General features: G+C 35.0%; 1 protein-coding gene across 4 annotated transcripts in view; it reads right to left on the bottom strand.

Moving 5' to 3' along the window:
- The window catches only part of NCKAP5 (NCK associated protein 5), a 666,974-nt gene that overhangs the window by 373,026 nt on the left and 271,669 nt on the right, over positions 1 to 22,279 (bottom strand). For all 4 annotated transcript variants that reach the window (XM_087920337.1, XM_087920334.1, XM_087920335.1 and 1 more), the window contains one exon: positions 2,899 to 2,962. In XM_087920337.1, the coding sequence (XP_087776463.1) occupies positions 2,899 to 2,962 (64 nt within the window). The remainder of the gene's footprint in view (positions 1 to 2,898; positions 2,963 to 22,279) is intronic.

Below are 22,279 nucleotides of genomic sequence, written 5' to 3'. Positions count from 1 at the left end.
TAATGTACCACCAACTATAGGCAGCTGCACAGAGAAACAAGCCCACAGAAATCAAATCACAGCTTCCTCACGCCTATTAGAAAAGCCTTTTTCAATGACTTTAAAAGTAAAGTTGAAGGATATCAGCTTTATCTGGCGTAACATACCAGGACATACTTCTTCATCCTCTTTTGATCTCATAAGCTGGATGAAGAATTGGGCCAGAATTCCCAAAGATAGGATCTCCACAGATCCTTTTTCCTGGCACTTGAAAACTTCTCCAGAGCTTTTTAAACTGTCCGGAAGACCAAGACAGCAAAACTGATGAATTGAAATCTTTTTCCTTGAGACCAGGAATCAAGGATGCCACTATCTGGTCCAAAAGTACACAGAGAGAGTCCTATCTAAATACATTTGTCAGATTAAGCTAGTAGTTCCAATTTAGACAACAGAATCGTAGTTTGGATTCCCATTTGCAATAGGGCTATTAGTGATGTCCTTTTGAGAAAACCAAGTCAATAGGAGAGACAATGTTCTTATATTGCCTCTGACAATAAGCATTCATTGAGACATGAAAATTCAGCCTTTGAACTTTTTACCACCTGATGGGAAAAGTTCTATCACCAAGCAAGATACAGCTATTATTGCCTGGGAACTAAGAAATAGAAGCATTAGCATCACTGGCCCTAGGCTTGCTGAGAAGAGGCCATATAAATTCTTGAACTATGAAAGATACTAGTTATAATTAAAAAGCCAGCTGCTAAAGTTGTTTCTATTACAGGAAACTGAAGGAGGGCAAGAGGAGGTTTATGTCCCAGTCATGTATAAAAACAGGCAACTGAGACACTCAGAAGCCGTGCTGGTCCTGTCTCTAGGATCTCAGCATCTCAGATATATCTCAAGCCCAAGTTTCCATCAATTATAATAAACATGGGATCCAAACTACTGCCTCAAAGAGAAACTTAGGTTTGATTGTGGAATAAATAAATGCAAAATGATCAGTGGTGGGATTTAATTTTTTTTACTACCGGTTCTGTGGGCGTGGCTTGGGGGCATGGCAAGGGAAGGATACTGTAAAATCTCTGGTCAGAGGTGGTATTTGCCGGTTCTCTGAACTACTCAAATTTCCGCTACCGGTTCTCCAGAATTGGTCAGAACCTGCTGAATACCACCTCTGAAAATGATATATCCTAAAGTACAGGAAGTCTTCTATTTTCAACCTCAATTGAGACCGCGAGAACCAGTTGTAAGTCACTTTTTTCAATGCTATTGTAACTTTGAATAGTTAATAAACACATGGTTGTAAATCAAGGAGAACCTGTAATTCTATTGCCAGTGCTGATTTTGCTCAAAATATTATATTCAAAGGAACAATTAATTTTGAATTAAATTTAAGCTTGTCCATTTATATTATATAGTGATGAGCATTCAACTTTATGGATGGGCATCCCTTTAAAGGGTCCCCAAAATGCCAAAATCATATTTATGATTACGATACCAGAAACAAAGAGACAGCATGTTCCATTCAATTTTTATTAGATTTTTTCCCCCCACTTGTTTTGTGATACTTTTTTCCACAATCAATTTCATCCTCAGCTGAATAGAGCCTGGCTTAGAACAAATGCAAAATGACATAGGTAAGTGAAATATTAAATTTCAAAGCATATCAGAGGGACAGACAAAAGTATTTAGAAAAATGTTAGCCAATAAAAAGTATTAAATTGATCTATCAGTAAAAAGGGATGCTTCAAAAGTTGTATTTCTCATTCGTTATCTTGGTGCTTAGAAGGTCTGTAAACTGCATCTCTTTCACCAGGCTTTTAACTATAACATAGTTTAGGTTTTATACACATACATATATAAAACAATTATTGGTCTCATTAAATTTCAAATTAATTAGAAGAAGCCAATTCTAGAATTTTGGTTGTGCTTGTATTCACTGTTGTGTCATATGAATGATACTGTAGACCCAGAAAAGCCTCTAGGTTACCTCTTTTATAACATAGCTCAAAGGAGGATATGATCAGGACCCAGTTTCCACAATTTCTAGTTTATTATAGGTTACACATCAGGAAATTCAGTTTAAAATTAATACTTATACATTGCTAATTGGACTGCAAAACCTAACTTGGTTTCCTAACCAGAGTTGGCTTTAATGAATGTTCTCTGGGCTTGTATGTAATAGCAAGGCACAAATCACAGTAACTGAATCCTCCTTCTGACCATGTAAACAGACAGAAAGGAAAGAATGAAAGACTTAGGGTTCATTCAGCATCACAGAAGTTCTTCCAGATGGTGCTAAATCCCAATTTACCATTATATTAAATCAAGCTTTTATCTTCATATGATCCTTCAGAGCTCAGCGTAAGCAGACCTCATTCACAAAGTGAGGGCATAAAACAAAAGTGCAGTAAGGCTCATGAAAAATTTAGATCTTGTTAAATCAATACTGTGATTACCAATGCTAATTTTGCACTGTAGCTTTCTAATGCTATACTGTAAATGAATCTCACAACAACAAAAAAATTAGGGAAAATCTGAATGGATCTAAGACTAAGGATTAGCATAATCAATCTTTCAAGCATTTTCATGGCTTTCTTTGTCAATTGCCAGTAATGGGTGATTAATTACTAATCAAGTGTATCTAATTCCAATCTCTAATTGCCTATTTATGTACTTAATTACTGATTTTTCACTTGGTCATCAGAAGGGAAATCAGTATTTTTACTGATAACATTTTCCCACGATTCTTACCCTTGCCCAGATTTTGATGTTCCCTCCCCCAAAAAAGAGAAAGATACATTAATAAAGTTTTGACTGCATTTATATTTTGGTTCTACTTGCTATAAAAGTCAGCCTGCTTGAAGGTTTAACTTCAATACAATTGGAAATACAAATTGGAGGACTGCCAAAACTTACCATTGTTCCGTCACTCTTACTGCGGGCAACTTCTTGCTGTAGCCGAGCCACAGACAACTTTTCCCTATGGAAAGAAGGGAAGGGTAAATAGCTGCTCGTTTTGCACTCATCATTAAGGATAACATTTATATATCACTGTGGAATATATGACTTGTCATAATTGCCTCAGCACAATTTGGTTCCTTGGCCATATTTTCAATAATTCTAATACTACCAGAATTCTTTGTTTAGGGGATTGAATGATATCTAAGCCTGGCCTGCAAAACACATGACGTATTATGCAACCCGCTGACCTTTTTTTAAAAAAGTAATAAATTCACTGTTGCCACTACCCCAAAAAATGTGATGGGAAGCATCTCCAAGACTTACTACTATTGCCAGTGCTACAGCCCCAAAACAGCTCATAGCACGTCAGATATTTCTTTGCAGCCTGTGAGGACTTTTAATTCATCCGTGTGGTTTAATTCATCCGTGTGGCTACAACTTGAGCAGGCCAGGTCTCAGCACTACATGTACAAAATGACACAACCAGTTTGGGTTCTGACTAGTGTTTAAAGAAACCGGTTTTTCTTTATATAGATTGCGTTCTACAAGCAAGACCACACATTTCTTCTTTTGTGTTGCCAAGATTAAACGTGAGCTTTAGCTTCTTGTTAAAAAGAAAGCAGTTCTAATGAAATTGATTTTTCACAATGGAAAATCTAAATTAAACTAAATTAAGCAGTGATTCCTAGAAAATTTTATAAGTAAAGCCCACCCGATGAAATGACTTTTTCAAGAAATCGTTAATGAATCATGAATCACAGTGCATGACAACTACTTTTTATTTGAGAAGCACTCACAAATTTTATGGATATGGTAAGCAACAGGTGGACTGATATGTGGCAATGCCTTGGGAGATGAGGAAGATGCACAGACTTCACAATGGTTGAAAAAGAAGAAGCTAAGCTCACAGAAGGAATGGAAAAGCGACAAAAATGGACTATCCTTAGTTTCTTGGACAGTAAAGATGAGAGGGGAGAGAGATGTACTTTCAAACTTGCAAGATTTTGTTAATCTAACCTTATAATATAGACAAGTTAATACTTCTGGTTGTGCTTCTTAGCTGGACTTTCTCACAAGACTGATACCAGGAGAGTTCATTAATATTATCCTTCACTAGTCCAGTTACTGTATATTCTCTGGCACTTATATCATGCATGTTCCCTGACCATATACATATACGGTAATACAGCAATTGCTCAGATGAACTACGCTGGTATTCTTGGACTTCCTCAGCTAGAGTAAACAGGACCATGCAAAACAGCATAGTCCTTGATATCCTTTTGGTACCTTATGATAAAAGAAAAAAATAAACATGTACAGACCAATATTTGTTATTCTAATGGTATTAATGTTATATTCTACACGTTGGCCCGTAATATTCCTATCTGTAAGGCAAGATTAAAAGCCACTAAATTTAAGTTAGACATTTGTCTAGTTCTCTCAAATCATACTTTGCCCTGAAATTCAAGAGCTCAGGATCAAAGCGCACATTCTGTTTCTTCCAAGCCAGAGAAGCCCCTCTTGGAAGCATCTTTTCTTGAGCTCTGAATACTCTGCTCTCAGCACCGCTAATAGGAATCTCCATTTTTTAGAAATGGATTCAGACAACACATGTCCTAATGACTCCCTAATCAGCATGTTCCCTGCCAACTAGTCCCCCTGAGAAAAGCTGGCTTAAGTACAAGTGCAAAGACGATGACATCAAGGATCTTTTCAGAATCAATCTGACAGGAGGAGCAGCAGGCAGAAAGCCTGTGAAGCTAGAAGAAAAAAGCCTTCTGTAGGGAGATTTATGAGGATCAACAGGGTACCTTTTGATTGATCATCACTATGTGTGGAAAGTTAGTCTTCAGTTAGCCTCATTCTCATAATAGGCTGGAACCAAGTTAATAAATTTGCTTTTTACATATTTATTGCACATTTTCTCTACGTCTACAATGGCTGCAAGTCTTTATTGTTTTAGGAATCCTAGTAAGATTTCATTCTAACTCTTTTCATAAGTCCTTCTTATAATATTAAGATTTTTCAATGGATGTTTTTTTAAATTATTATTATTATTACTACTATTACTTCTACTACTACTACTATTCACAAAAATGACAGTATGCACAGCAAATGAGATAACCATGCTGGGTTTCGTATCACAAATCACTAGTCGAACACTTCCCAAGTGTTTAGGACTGCATGATGTATCGGCGGATTATGTGAGCAGATCCCAGTAAGGTGGCCTTCTGCAGCTGACCAATGGTAATCTTGTCAGCGCCAATTGTTTTTAAGTGCTTGCCTAGGTCTTTAGGCACAACACTTAAATAAATTTAAATTATTATTATTGTTGTTGTTGTTGTTGTTATTATTTTATCTCAGGATTATTTTATGAGATAATATTCTGTTAGTCTCACATGTAATAAATATTGTGGAAAAACTTTTTTTTCATTTGCCAGGATAATTTTTATATTTTCACTTACTTTGTTTTACTTTATTGTATAAATTATTTGGTATCAGATTTCATCTTAAAGGGAAAACAAAGTTTAACCAAAGGTTTTCGAAGAATTTTGAGAAAATCTCTAACCAATGCATTGATTTATTTTGCTTGCTAACTGCTTATTTCTAAGACATACAGCACTGAGACTTATCAATATAAACATACTAAAGGTATTTCTTTCTATGCCCAATTTCAACTTTTAAAAATTTCCAGCTCAGGAAAAAAATGAATGTTTTTTAGAAATTATTTATAAGTAAAATGTACAGTTTTCATCTCAAGTACTGACTTTGCCTTGTTAAATGAATCTGGTTATAACTAAGTTTTAAAAAAAGAACTGTTCTCTCATATCTAATAATTATTTTTGCATAGATTTCTGAAACAATGCTTTCCTTTTTGTAAGTACATGTAATTCTGTGTGATAACAGACAGTTAAGCACTATTCTAATTAAAAATCTCACCATTTAAAATATATAATGAAATATGTAATATGTAATCTTAATGTACCACAATAATTAGGAAACCAGCAGAAAGTTATTTAAGATCTGGAACCATGAAAAGCAAAAATGCATGTGATGCCTGAAAGAAGGTACACAAGTCAAGCTGACTTGCTGAAGCTCCATCCTGTCAAAGAATGCCGTATTTTATCATGAAGTAAAACTCATTCATTCATTCATTCCTCAAATTTATACAATCACCCATCTCACAGTAAAGTGACTAGGCAGCTTACAATAAAATCAATTATAAAATAAAAATAAAACAGCTACAATTAAAAGGCATGAACAATATTATTAACAACATGGCGGAGAAAATTGGCATTAAAAACAAGGCAGCCATTTCCTCAGATCACTATTGCTTTGAGATCCCCTGGTCTGTTCACACAACCATGTTTTAAGGGTCTCCTGAAAAAATGACAAGGATGCAGCCTGTTCCACTGGAACAATGAGACAATATTCCAGGGTGGGTGCCACAGCAGAAAAGGCCCGTCTCCTGGGTCTCATCAGATGAAACCCATTTGCAGCATATCTGCTGGATAGATGGGAGACGGACCATCCCTCAGACACCGCAATTCCATATCACGAAGGCCCTTAAGGTCAAAACCAGCACCTCGAATTGGATCTGGAAGCAGACTGGCAACCAATGCAGCTTGTGGAGCAAAAGTGTAACATGAGCCTATTCAATGTTACTTGCAGTAATTACAGTATACTGATATATAAAATCTATGCATTAAGAACAGATTTCTTTAAAAATGTTTCAGTATCATCTGACAGTTCAATTTCTTGATAAACATAGGGGGAAAAAATACAGGAGAGAGACATCTGGCCTTCCACAATAGGCTTTAGCTAGGCCTGTAGACACATCTAGCAGCTAATTACTTTCTACCAATTTCTTTTTCTTTGAATATACTGCAGAATATATTCACCTAAAAAGTCACCTACTTTACAAAAAAAAAAGATCATGCAATGTAGCTCTCAGTGTGATTATACTTACACCCCAAAACAAGTGATACATTTGTCTCTTAACATTTTCCTGTCAGCTACACTAGTTTGAAGTCTTGCACATGCATAAATAGATGTTTACTGACAATCCAAAGCAGGCTGCTGCTATTTTCTCAGTTATTCTAACAGGTAGGCTATATTCATAGCTTACCAAACAATCTGTTAGAATAGTGCCACACCTTGTGTGGGATCACACGAAACCTCCTTTTTTGAAACAGACTACTAAGCACTGAAGAAACACACATAACTTTTTATTATTTTTGGAAAAGAAATTGAACTCTCTAAATACAACAAAAGAAATACAGGTAGTCCTTGACTTACAACCACAACTGAGCCCAGAATTTATGTTGCTAAGAGAGAAATTTGTTAAGTGAGTTTTGTCACATTCTACAACTTTTCTTGCCACATTTGTTAAATCAATCTCTGCAATTGTTAAAGCCTAGTTATTAAGCGAGTCTGTCTTCCCCATTGACTTTGCTTGTCAGAAAGTCGCAAAAGATGGTCATATGAACCTGGGACACTGCAGCCGTCATAAATATGAATCAGTTGTCAAGAATTAGAATGTAAAATGTGACTGTGGGGATGCTGCAATGGTCATAAGTCACCTTTTTTCAGTACTGTTGTAACATCGAACAGTCACTAAACAAACTTGTAAGCCAAGGACCAGGGATGAGATTCTACAGATTCTATAGAACCGATAGCTCCGAAGAGCAGCTGACACAGAACCAGTTCGCTTCTCTTCTTCGGCTAGGCTCATCCGACTGCCCGAGCTTTAGGCTGTCCTTTATTCCCTGCTAAAGCAACCTTATTAGTTGCTTTGCGTGGCAGAGCTGAGTGCCGCTAGCATCAGCAGGAGGTTATTCCTTGCAGGAGAAGTTGATTTACAAGTGCTGCATGCGCGCGTTTTCAACGAACCGGTTGTTATGCCGGTAGGATCCCACCCCTGCCGAGGACTACCTGTAATACAACCATTCATCTAGCAATTGTTCTACGTTACAATGACACTGAAAAAAGTGCCTTACAACCGATCCTCACACTTACAACCAACACAGGATCCCCATTCAGTTGCTTGGCAACCAGTCTGTTTACAGCAGTTTTGCAGCATCATGTAATCACCATTTGTGACCTTTCTGGTCAGCTTGCAACATGCAAGATCAATGAGGCAAGCCAAATTTGCTTCCTAACCACATGAATCACTTCGCAACTGCAATGATTTGCTTAACAACCATAGCAAAGAAGTTCATAAAAATCACGTGTGGTTCACATAACCACAAAACAAAATCACTTAACAGAACCAGCTGTGACGCCCTTAATAACTTAGGAACAGCTTAGCAATGGGAATTCTGTTCCCAATTGTGATTATAAATTGAGGACTATCTATACTATCCCTTCCAAACTCTATGAGGTATGAATCACTAATAGACTAAGGCCATTCTAATAACCAAGTTTTAAAAATTAAGAAAAAGGGAAATGGTGAAACAATTCTGCATTTAAAAAGAACAAACAAGAGGCAGAAAAATCTCTGGATCAAATGAATGGACGTGGTGGGTCTGACTTTCGTGTGCAAAAACACTGTCTTTAACACAGAGGATTTTCTATATATCTTTTTTAAAATTTATATACTGGCTTTTATAGAATCTTTGACCTGTGAAATGATATTTACAACATCAAGCCTAGTTCCTGACCCACAATAGAATTCAAATTAAAGCATCTATAAGGAGACAGCTCTTCAGCCTATGTGTGAATACAGCTAGTAAAGGACAAAACAACAGAACCCTGGGCAATTAGTTCCACTGTCAAAATGTTCTTACTGTTAAGTATTTTTTTCCTAATATTGAACCAGAAACATTTTTAATGAATTCATTATTCAATGTTTTCTGTTTTATAACAATATAAGAACAGAACTTTTCTGGTAATTGAAAAGTATGGTCATATTCCCTTTCATTTTTCTCAACACTGAACTTTTTGGGTTATTTCCATTTCTTTTCATAGCATTTCATTTCTAAATACTGGTTAAACCTAGTTTGCCTGACTCGCCACTAAAATACAGTGTCCAGGTTGGACAGATAATATTCCAGGTGGACTGACCAAAAGAGAATAAAGTACAAGGCCCTACATCAGGGGTGGACAATTATGGCTCAGGAATTCTGGGAAGTTGAAATGAATCACTGCTGTTATTTAGTAGCATGATTGTTAAGTAAATCTGGCTTCCCCATTGACTTTGCTTGTCAGATGTCACAAAAGATGATCACATGATGCCAGGACACTGCAATTGTCATAAATACATGCCAGTTGCCAAGCAGCCAAATTTTGACCATGTGACCAGGAGGTTTCTGCAATGGTCATAAGTGTGAAGAGTGGGCACTTTCTTCACTGAGCTATAACTTCGCATTTTCACTAAATGAATGGTTGTAAGTCAAGAACTACCTGTACCCAGAAAAGTGCACTGGTGTGCCCATTCAAAATAAATTTAGTTTCATAAAATTGTTGACCTATTATGGCAATAGTGCTGAAAAGAAAAAAATAAATATCCAGGGCTGAAAACCATAAGCTCAAAAACCGGGAAAAATGTATCATTTTGAAATTCCTAAGAAAAATCAGAAACACAAGGCTCACATGGCCCGCCCACCCGCTGGCCCCAACCCCCAACCTTACCTTGAGTAGAACCATGCAAGCTGGAACTGGAAGGTAAACCAACAGCAGGGGATGGAAATCCACCCTGGGGTGGCTTGCTGACATTGGTGGGAAAGTCAGTCCCATATTCCAGAGCTGCAGTAGCCACAAGACTGGCCTTTTGATCATCCCGGAGCAACTCCTCCAGTCCATGGCAGGCCGGTGCACCCAGGTGGAGGAGCAGCTGCTCCAGGAAGACCAAAGGGCCAGTCCTGTGACTACTGCAGCTCTGGAATATGGGACCAACTTTCCCACCAATATCAGCAAGCCACCATCAGTCAAAATTCATATTAGTGGTCCCTGAACTCAAAAAGGTTGGCGACCTCTGGTCTAGGGCACCAAAATGTCTAGACCTGGCAAGATGTGTTTTTGACAAATCAATCCTGGCTTCTAGTAATCATTATGCAATTTTACAGATTGATTTCTTTATGACCTATTCTGGAATCCTTCCAGATAAAGATATGAGCCTGTTTTGCGACTTCCTAGATCCTCCTTTTCCTCTTTTGGTAGATAAGAGATAACCTTTGCCCTCTTCCAGTTAGTTGGTATTTCAACACCAGCACACTGATGATTGTGTAAGATCATAAAGAATTTCATTCAGCAGCCTAAAATGCAGCATTTCCCATCTTGGAGATTTAGATGTATTCTTTTGTATGGTTAAATGACACAAAGTGTAATTTTCATACTTTTCCACAAACTAGTTTCAAGCTAACCTTTCTTCTCACTTCTTCTAACCTGAAAATAATGAGAACAAATGCTAAACTATGAGATTAATACTCCATCTAGTTTACAAAATGGGATTAAATTGTCCCATGATCCTTTTTAAGGTCACAGCTCCTGGAGAAACTAAAACTAGAGCCAATATTAATATTTTAAAATTGCAATATAATTCTTTTCTTTTGATTCTGTCTGTTTTAAGTCTCGTTGATTCATATGCATTGACTTTAGGAAGAATGGCACTAATTTCTTTATTCTAAAAATAAGGGAGGGAGGGAGGGAAGCAAGCAAGCAAGCTATAGATACGTATATATCTTAATCATGTCATAAACAATAGTCTCACAAAGGCTATTACACAGAATTGCCAACTTTTTCAAATATATCAACCTAGTGTATTTAATTGCCAGAAGAAAAATGAACAAGCATGAATTCTGTTTAACACTTATCTACTACAAAATAAGAAACTAATACAACGCAAATAATTGATATTTACTTATGAAAAGAGATCTGCCTTTTCTTTGCTGAGAAAGTGAGCTGCACAAGGTTACAATTACTGTTTATAGCTTAAGCCTTCTTGATTAGAGTTAAATGGGAAATACAACCCCAATAGACTTTCAACAAAAACACTGTTAAAGAAATAGCAGGGCTGGAACCTACAAAGCTGCCATGTTCTAAGCCTGATCATAGATTAATCTAGCTCAATTATGGGACATTGGCTATGTTCAACTGAACACTAAAATAAAATGTAAATTGCCAGGATTGCATAATCTCAGTCATTGTGTTCTATAAATACTGGCTAAGCAAACTATGCAAATCCAGCTGATTTCAATTTATTCAATAAATGACAGTTAAACAAGCCATGTCTAAGTACAATGTGAAATACAGCCATTGATTAGCAAAGTCTGCAGAATTTCAGGACAGGCTTTCTGCTCTTCTAAATTTTTTAGAGTGCATCTAGAAATCTTATGCAATTAAGCACATATTATACACTATACTTTAATCATTTTCAAACATTAGAATGCAGAGGAGTCTGTCAGCCTGCTTTGTAAACCTGGCAATTATTGTGTTAAGGTTAATGGATATAATGAGCCCCCAGAAGGCTTCTGATCCAGGTAGCATTTGCACTAGCATGAGAGGAAAATTATCCAGTCAAATGATTAGGGATGGAGGAAGTAATCCATTTTATTCACATATTAATCTGAACTTCCTAATTTGCACTTATTGAAATGCATGAAATTAACGCATATAGATGTATATATATTTCATTTCAAATGTTCTAATTCAGTTCATTAATAAAGGACTTTATAAATACCTACATTATTGATGATAATGTAAAAAAGCATATTGCATTAGATATGTTCCAATGTTCTTTCTGTTCCTAATTGCAATGATTCCAAAGAGAAAAGTACATACCATAACACCATGAGGCAACCATTCAGATAAGTTTCTTGATGCCATACTCAAGTTCATAAAGGCTGGATTTTACAAAATTTTAATTATGTAACTCAATAATTTGCTACCTAAAAACAACTGTATAGTATGTGGGGGGAAAAGAGGAGTCCCTGCAAATTTTACTGTTGCTGACTACAGGGGCCGGTGCTCATCTCCATTTCAAGGCCATTGAGTCAGTGTTATCTAAAGACTTTTCCATGGTCATGTGGCCAGCATGACATTGAGCACTGTTACCTTCCTATTGAACTGGTATCTATTTATTTACTCACATTTGCATGCTTTCAAACTGCTAGGTTGGCAGGAGCTGGGGCAAGGATGGGAGTTCACCCTGTCATGGGGCATCAGAACTCGAACCTAGGTTGCTGACTTTCCAGCTGACAAGGCCAGCATCTGAGCCACCATGCCACACCATAGTATGAAAAGAACGTACAGAATTGCATGTGTTAGAAAAAAAATGTGTGAAGAAAGATGCATGAATGAATGTCTGAAGAAAGATGCATGAATTTTCATCCTTAAATCAACGCTGTATGTTCCATGCTAAAGAAAAAAAAATGCAATTTTTAAATATTATACTTTAAAGCCTGGTTTACTTGGGATCACAAAATCAGGCCTTTCTGGTTTTTCAGTTGGAGGAATTGAGCTGTAGATTCCGGGAATTGCTATCACAGAACATATCAATGATAAAAGGATAGGAAGGGCAATTTAACTTTTTAAACAAAAAGAACAGCAACTGCACATTACAAGGGTCTGTAATATTCCGGGAGAACACTTAATTTAAAAGCAAACAGGGATTTTAGAGGTTTATTTAATTCAAAGGTTGGCTTATATTTTAATACTTCATCCTATTTTCATTCCTTCATATGATTTCAAGTAATGGTATATCTTATCATTACTTTTTCTTGGCAAGGGCATTTTTTGAGATTTTCACTGTATAAATTAAAATTTTGGATTAGAAGTGGATTACATTTTTCACATTTTCAGGTTTATAATTAAGCATTTATTTAACAATGACCACTGGCTGGAACAAACCATTTCTAAATTCAGCTTCTTTGAAGACTTAACCTGAAAGCATTATTTCACTCCACTGAAATCCTGGCAAATATTAGGATCCTTATTTGTTCAGGGAAAAGTTTCTATAATATAGTTGGTACTGCAAAATATATATGAGAAATAAAACCAGTTTTTTAGGTTTTTTTGCCCAAGAAAAGCTTGATCATTATAGTTGAAAAATAATCAATAAATCTGTTAGGGGCAAACCAGGACACATCAAATGTGTTTAATAAAGATTAAATAAGGTTTAGGGCTATTTATGATTACTGGGGACTGAAGTTTTCCATAGTACTCTTGAAATAGGTTCATTCATCACCATTACTATGCTTTTATTTTATTTTTATAATTTATATTATCGTTGTTTTTCTATTTTTTAAGCTAGCTGGGGACTTTGGTGTTTGGGATGTTGTAGGTGATGTTTCTCCTCTTCTTAAGTTTTTAATAATTTTGTTTAATTGTAAATTTTTCTCACGATAGACAATTTATTGCATTTTATTTTGGAAACATCGGCGTCCAAAATTATTCAATTGCATACAAATTTAATAAGCATTATCTTTGAAATAATGAATTTAAATGTCTCTCGCTTTGGAAATCATTCAAAGTTTGCTTTTAAAATATAGAATCTATATTCTATATTCTAAAATATAGAATCACAGAATAACAGAGTAGGAAGGTCTTCTTACCTTACCCTATATACCATTGAACAAATAATTGTCCAATCTTTTCTTAAAAACCTCTAATAATGGAGGATACAGGAAGTTTTTGTAATTTTAAAAGGAGTTTAATATAAGATACATTTTTCTTTCATACATTTTGAATTCTTAGAGAATGTTTAATAAAAGACAGGTGTAATTGCTGCTCTGTTGCAAGTTCAATTCAGGAATTAGAAGATTAACTCATATGGCTTGAGTTTTTCCTGTTATTCTCCCTATTTTGGAGTAAATACATAAAACCATTAACATGATTTTGAGCTCTTTGTGAATGTCAAAGATGCATATCCTTTTCCTGGAAATGTATTTTTTTAATGCAAAGGTGATGGTCAAAATAATAATTATTCAATATTGAAAAGATAAAATTGAGAAACAAAAGCTAAAAATTACAGCAGCTGAAAGAAAAATTGCATTATAATAATAGTCAAGGACACTTACATTGTGTTCAGTACAAAATTTATGAAGTACATTAGATCTTTCAATAAATATTGTATTATTAAAAAAGAAAAGGCTAAAATGTGGGTTCATATAATAAAACTATTATAGGCCCACATAGGCATTTATCTGATGAGTTGAACAGCACTGATGGACAGCACTAGACAGGTTTTTTAGTGCCTTTTAATATAATAGAATCATTTTGAGTAACCTGACTTATAGGAGTAGAAGGCATTCTTTGAAAATAATACAATTTCACTTTGGACATGCAATTTAAAAAAGCAGTGCAACAGGACTTCTTTTCTGTACCATGTCATCAACCCACCATGTCTTCATAGTTCTACTAGTTCCAAATTCTATTTAACATAAGTATTAAGTCAATGGGAGATGTTGTAAAAAAAGATGGGAATTTGGTATAATCAAGTGATTATAAAAAGAACTCTGGCATTGTCGTATATGCAAAGAAGCAATTTTTGGAAATTAACTTGATAAGTGCTGATTATGACATATAACCCCTATGCAACTAAGGATCAGGTTATCTGAAAGAATTTCTTGGTGGTAAGTGACAGATGATCTTTTTGGTATTTGCCCTCAAGACATTACATTCCTTGCCAAGAGAAGTCTAGTCAACTCCTTACTTAAAGGTCCATACTGTTAATGTGGATGCATATTTAAGGTGCCAATGGATCATATTCAGTACACAGTGAATGGTAAGATGTCATTTCAGATAGGACTATAAACTTCAACACATATCATATGTTGCACATTAATCAGTGCTCCTCTCTTGACTTAAATTGGGTTTCTGTTATTTAAATATCATCTTCACTAATCCTATTCCCCTAATGTATTATCATTTAGCACTACAAAATAGACTGCACTGGAATAAAATGCAATGTAAAGTAAGCTTAGGAATTAACTTATAAATGTTGCCAGGGGTTTACCCATTTATATTTTGCATACTTCGGTGACCTTATTATATGAAGATATTTATGCTTCTGTAATTTAATCTATACAATGAAAACTGCCTCAGAATAAAAGCATTTCACAGTGCTTCAATCTTGGGAAGGTCTTATGGAATAGTTTTCATTTTTCAATTTTTCATTTTTTCCGATTGAAAAGCAATCATCAATTGCTATGTTTTTTTTAAATCAGTAATTACAGTCAGCTGTAAATAAATATTTTAATACAGTATATAATACAGCTGACTGTATTTAAGACTTTACTACAGTAATTAAAGTCAAGTGCTTAGAATTACTATTTTACAATCTTCATTATTATGGAACAAGTTGACTTTAGAAGATACTTGAATGAAAGGAGTAATAATGCCAAATTAACACAGGGATTTTAAAATTCAAACAAAGAAAAGTAACTTTGCTATTCTGAAGGGAGACACCAAATGGAACAAATAGCAAAGCAGGTTATACTTTTAGTTGGGCATATAAGTATAAATATAAATAAATGTGTGTGTTTATATATAAAAATTTAGAAGCATTTCTCCTGGGACCTTTCCATATATTTAGTAACTGACACATTTTAATCAATAAACACATATGATTAGCACATTTTATTTATTTATTTATTTTACACAGCCACCCATTTCATGAATATCACTAGCTAACAAGGATTACCCATACAAAATAATCAACAAAAATCTCTCAAAAGACCACTTCTTTCTAATCCCATGCACTGAAATACATTCACATTTTGAAAAAGAGTCATTGGCAACTCTTGATTTTAGTTTTCTACTTAAATAATATGCTATTAGGGCTATTCAAATCCACATTTTCTCTGAGGAAATGTCCTAGGTAGTGAGGAAAGCCTTTCTAGGAAAAATGACATTAATCTAAAGAAGATTTTTTTTACCGTTTAAGATCAACTGTAAAAAAAAGGGGGGGGAGGAGAATAAAAATATCTTGATCCCGCTGACCTAATCAAGAGTTCTCAAGAAAAATTGGGATAGCTCAGCTTTCACAAATTGGTCCGATCCCAATGCCCTGAGACTCTAACTCCCAGAATGTGCCATTTGGCATAATGACTAGGAATAATCAGAGTTGTAATCTTAACACATCAGGAAAGAATCGCTGTTCTGAAGAATACTGAATATCAGAAAGAAAAAAAGTGGTATCTGGCAATTCACACATAAAATCTAGCAATGCACATTATAGAAAATATTTTTTGCAGTATCATACTTAAACAAGAAGAAAAAAATGAGATGTTTCTCCTCTGACATGAGGCATCTTCAATATTCAACTCCAAGATAATACCTCTGTATGTCTGTGCACTGCCTTAGCAGTATCCTTTCCTAAGCAAATGTTTGTGGAATGCCATAATGGAGCTCCTGTCTGAACTGGTATTTTTAAAAAGCAAAGATAATCCACAATTTAATACTGTACTGAAAATTATTATCTTTGGACAAGAATGCTGATCCAAATGGGTTGGTAGGAGATCGTGGTACTCAAGAAGCTTTGTTGAACAATGTTTCATATCTATTCAGGACAAGTTGCCCAAAAGAAATATTTAGTACCCATCTAAAGAGAGGCTTTCCATGGAAAACAGTTAGCAAATCAATACATTAGAGCAAAGTATGTATGTTTAAAACATATGCTGCTTAAAACATAATTGTGAATTATGCTTTGGATGCTCTCACACAAACTTACTACATAACTGCAGTCTCTCTATTTTGTTTATGTATGCTGATTTCTCTCCACAATTGGGCTTTGGAAAAATACCAGTTATATTTGGAACTGGAATGGCTATAGTGGGATGGCTGTATGCTACACTGATTAGGAAAGGGGATTGTGATACTGTAAACCCATCTTTCCAGAAGCAGTGTTTTGTTTTGTTAAACAAAACCAAATGTTAAAGCCAAATGAACATACAAACAATGCATTTTAAAAAAGGCCACAACACTGCCAAACCCTCATACATCATGGAAGTGCCAGACAAATAACTTGGACTTATATTCCTTGACAAGTCCATCTATCAAAAGCACTGAGAATATTCCGAAAGAAAAACCTACTGTAACTCTCTTTCTAGGAAGTCTATATATGTATCCGAGGTTTAAATAGATCCAGCGTTTTTCCTTTTAGTTTTCTTTATCTTTGGTATTATATAAAAATATTATCATAACCTTAGAAATCAATAACTGAAAGAAACATAGAAAAATTAGTAAAATGTGGGTTGCATTTAATTAAAGGTAATTTTCTTTTTAGAAATTAGTTCCTTCTTTGTATTCTCCAAACACAAATTATAAACTTACCAAAGAAAATGCTAGCCACTGATTCATTTTAATTGTATCTATTTAGAAGGCACAATTGTCTATGTATGTACTTGATATAGAAAGAAAAGAGAACAACTGTGGTTTAGATCAAATCAAACTATTTTAGACACACAAATTACTAAAATATGTTTATATCTGTGAATCACTCACTTCAGAGTACTGAGACACTGGGACTCAACCCAGAGCAGTATAACGCATATGGGTTGTCTTCGGATTTCAACCATAATCTAGCCCTGAATTACAGCCATAAGTTGTGCAGCTGTTAAGCAGATCACTATGTAATTAGACTCAATTTATGACATTTTTATAGCAGTTGTGAAGTGAGTGCTACAGTCATTAAGTGGATGCCATGGTTATTAGGTGAAAGCATTGATCATTAAGCAAATCCAGTTTATCCAATGGGCTATTTTTCTGGGAATTGGAAATAAATGCCAGAAACTAGCAAAAAAACATTGAAAATCATGTTGCAGTGACTGAGAGATGCCGCAAATGGCCATAAAGGTGAGCCAATTGCCAAGCACTCAAAATGCAATCATGTGACGGGCAGGATGAACATCATAAGTTGAAAATCAAGCCATAAGTAGTTTTTGGGGAGTAACTTTGAATAGTTGGAAGTGACCAACAATCAGTTGAGGACTATCTGGATTACAGTGATCTTCTTACTGTTGTAACTGAACATATCTAACTATACCTAGATGAATTTTTGAATAGCTTTCTCAATGATCCAACATTTCATTCAACAAAAATCCAAATTACTTACAGTACATTTTCCAAAAGGAAAATACACATCAATAAAAATTTATTTCCAGAATGATTTACTGAAAATCAATCAAGGCCATACTGTTTTCAAGAATGGAGGGGAAAACTATTAATTTCTAAAAGTTATTGTATACATTAATATGGATTAATGTTGACTTAAAATGTCATTAAATCGCTATATATTCTTTTGGGACTATATTCACTTCCCACAAAAAAAAAAGCTAAGGAATTTAATGCCTGGTTTCCCCTTTTGAAAATTTCTGAATTGTTTCTTTTAAGTTACAGTTCTAATTAACTGGTAAGCAGGGAAAAAAAATGCATTGATCTAGGCCTAATATTCTCAATCAGACTTCTCCAACACACATCACATGCAACAATAAACAACATAAATGAGAGAATCAAAACATGACATTAAAACTCAACCTGCTATTTTAAGATTCATATTACTCAAGTCATCATTGCGCAGAGTACAAACCAGCTTTTCCAGAATTGAACTGAAAGCTATTATTATCTAATTCAGTGTGAAAATGAAATGATAGCATTGTGTTCTGTGCAATATGAAGCCACTTTAAAATGCAAATTATATCTTCCATGAATATGATGGAATATGACTGGCATGCAAATGTTTGTGACAGTTGTTGGCTAAAAACAAAATAAGAAAGTGTGTAACTATTTTTCTATATACAAAAATCATTGTATGATTACACTGCAGGGGTGGGATTCTACCAGTTCGCACCTATTCACTAGAACCAGTTGTTAACATTCTAAGCAGTTCGGAGAACCGGTTGTTAGAAGAAATTACTGGCCTAATCCTGTAAGGAAGGCAGGAAGGAAACATTCTGGTGTTGCTTAAAGAAACTGTCTCTCCATTAACCCTTATTACATTCTTTGCAGGACTAGACTTCCTGTCTCAGGAACTTCTCTGGAGTTTTTTTCCCTCCTTTGCTGGTACTTTGCTTGTGTGGAGTGACCATTCAAAGTTACAATGGCACTGAAAAAAGTGACTTGTGACCATTTTTTACACTTACGACTGTTGCAGCATCCCCACAGTCATGAGAGGCCAGGAGAGGAGATTTGTGCCTCGATGTGAGTGATATTGAGTTGGCCATGGCCAGTCAATAACATGACCACCAAGCCACATCCACCCAGTCACATGACCAAGTCATGCCCACCAGCTAAGCCGGTTGTTAAAGAACTGGTTGTTAAAAAATTTGAATCCCACCCCTGTTACACTGTACAATGTAGTTTACACTGAAAAAGTATAAATCAGCATATTTTTGTTAATATAGCCAATATAGACAATTTTTAATAAGCAGAGATAGTATAAACCTTAAAATATTTAACAGATTTTTTAAAAAAACTTATGTCAGATAATAATTTTTAAAAATCACTATTATCTGCTGAAGAAATATAGATTTCTTGGTGCAATTTGTAATGAACTACAATTTCCAGTTTGACCAAGTAATGAAAAACAGTTTGAGCAAATGAGTACCTGGTTACCAAATGCCATCTGATTAAATTTTATCACTCTGCAATTACAAATATTTTCTTAACTTTTTCCGATAATGGTAACCTACATTATTTCAAACCTGAAGAACCAAAGTTTGGTCATGCTAAGAAAGAATGAAGGTCGCAATACCCAAATGTGAGACTTGTCACAACCTATTCTTAAATAAAGGCATAACTTTAAAGTAAAGGTGTAACTGTCTAGCTTTACAGTATGTCCTTTTTAACTATTTTGGAAAAAAACTGATGATATGTGTGCAATTCAGGGAAATTCAGTTGTTAAGCCAATCTCTCCCTAGTGGGATATGACATCTTAAAGCATGTAGGTAGATATTAAATGCAATACAATTCTATACACACAGAGGTAAACAGACAATCCGTAGATATGCTGTTACATAGGTCCATTATATTTATTTATTTAAATTTTATTTAATATTATTTAAATAATTTAATTTATTTATTTATTTAAAACAATAAATAAAAGCCAACAACAATAAAAATTACAATTTCATACCATGCTAAAAATTAACGCAACAAAGTTTAGCATTTTAAATTTCTATCCCTGTCAGCCTTTGAAGGTAATCCAGAATAGAAGCACAAAGCATGTGTCATGGCTCCAAGTAACATACCCATAGCAATCAAAACTTTGAAGCAGTTGGATTCCTCTAAGAATAGATTTATTGGATATGTCATATTGGCACTAGCTGGTGAAAACCGACTCTAAATGTTCCCGTGGTTTTCACCTAATTAAAAGTAAAAGTTCTTTCACTTTCTCCAAACAATCAGTCACGTGGTCCAATCAGGATAAAGTCCAGTTGCTACATGACTCCAGTCCCCTTCTTCAGGACACCTGGTGGGAATATCCTTGGTTCCCAAGAGGAACTATTTTATTTTGGCTACAGGACCCCAGCTATCTCTAATTCCCCCTCCCTTTTCCACAGCTCCAGTTGTAGCAACACTGAAGCCCCAAAATGGCCACCACTAGGTCAGTGTCAGGGTTGACAACATGACTATCAGGACTACTTTCATTGTAAGGTTCTAATAAGAGGATCCTGCAAATCTGAATGTCTGCATGTCTCCCCTCCTTTATTTTCACTTTCCAGAAAACTAGAGAGGGCACCATCTGAGACTTTTCCCATATTAAGGTAATGAAGATTTAATAGCTGACTAGCTGCTATAAGTCTGTTGTAAATGCTGATGACAAACCCTGACAGCAGGGTTATTGCCGCTTTAAGACTGAGGATGGGTCAGCAGGGTTATTGCCACTTTAAGAAGCTGTCTATATAAGGGAGGCCATGAGGGGTTGTCTCTCTTTCCTTGTGTTCTATCTCCATTGTAGTTCTCTGTATAGAGTTGAAGATTGATTGATTGCCTAGTATGTGCCTAACACGTGTATGTATGTATATAGCAGTCTTGTATATAAATCACTGTTAAAAGACAACGCCTCTGTGTCCTGTGATTTGCTCCTGGGTTGTCTCACAATAGTAGTCACACTGCAAACACTCAGAAATCCCACATTCTTTTTCTTTGGGGTGGGATTGTGTTGAGTTAACTTTTGCATGGCAATTATTCATACAATAATGGTGCTTCAGTGGTTTGCAGTGGTTCTAATGGTCTTCCTAGTCCCCCCCACTGTTATTTATGAGAACAAGGAGCCTGTAAGTACCATAGTTCTACCAAAATATTTTACCTTCTTGGGTGTAGGTTATTGAATTATAGCAATGCTTTGTAAAACGATAGTAAGATTCCTCGACTTTTGGAGCAGAGGACATACATTATTATTGTTCTTTGTAAAAACTTATTTGCTGTCTATATCACCGTAAGGCTACACTAGGCAGCTTACAATAATAAAAAGGAAGAAAAATGAAAGGCATATTAGTAGTAGTAAAATAGTAGAGTAACATTTTAGTAAAATGACAAAGGAACAAAATGAGAATTAAGACATTAATATGATGACCAAAAAGATGGATGGGTTGAGACTGCCATCAATGATATTGTATGTGATATGTAGATAACATCCCCTATGCTGTTATGGTGATCAGGGGAAGATTGCCTATCTATTGAATGGCTGTCAGTTATAACACATCCATTTAAGAGAAGGCAAAGTAATGTTGATTCCTATCTCTCACCGATGATTATTTTACCAGAGCTCTCTTTTTAGACAGGTGGACATGCTAAAAAAAAAAAAGTAACCTGCTATACTGCCACAAGTGAAGGAAAAAGTTTGCAGGATGTAATGGAAAGAAAAAATTGCTGTGATTCTTGATGGGAAAATAGGAGAAAAGTATGCAATTTCCTTTTGTGAATTGTTGGGGATATGAAAGAGGTGGGAAAGAAACAACATATCCATATAAAAATGTTGAAATAAAGTTGGAACTTTACAACATTTGACAATAAACAGATGGGGAGGCAGATAAAATAATATATATCAGGATTGATAATAGTTTAAAAACAAAATATAATCCTGTTTAATCATCTTACGTGTGTGTAAGTGTGTGTCAATGATATGTTACTAACTAGTAAAAGAACACCTTCCTTTAAATTTAGCTGATGCATTTGTAAAGTTGCATCATTCAACAAACAAAAAAGAAGTAAATGTTTAGCAAACTTGGTGTGTAAATTTAGTTTGAAATCCAACACAAAATATTATAGAAAAAAAACTAATGTATGTTTTTGGAGATACAAAATTGTGATCCTATATAATGGTTCCACCTAAAATGCAGAAATGAGTATTACCATGTTATATTGAGTTTTTCTACTTGAATGCAACCTTTTT

Source organism: Pseudonaja textilis, chromosome 1 (assembly GCF_049901715.1).
Source record: "Pseudonaja textilis isolate UNSWEBS1 chromosome 1, rPseTex1.2, whole genome shotgun sequence".
In the NCBI taxonomy this organism is placed as follows: domain Eukaryota; kingdom Metazoa; phylum Chordata; class Lepidosauria; order Squamata; family Elapidae; genus Pseudonaja; species Pseudonaja textilis.
The sequence above is the reverse complement of the archived record's forward strand: the minus strand, read 5'-3'. Positions and strand labels throughout refer to the sequence as shown.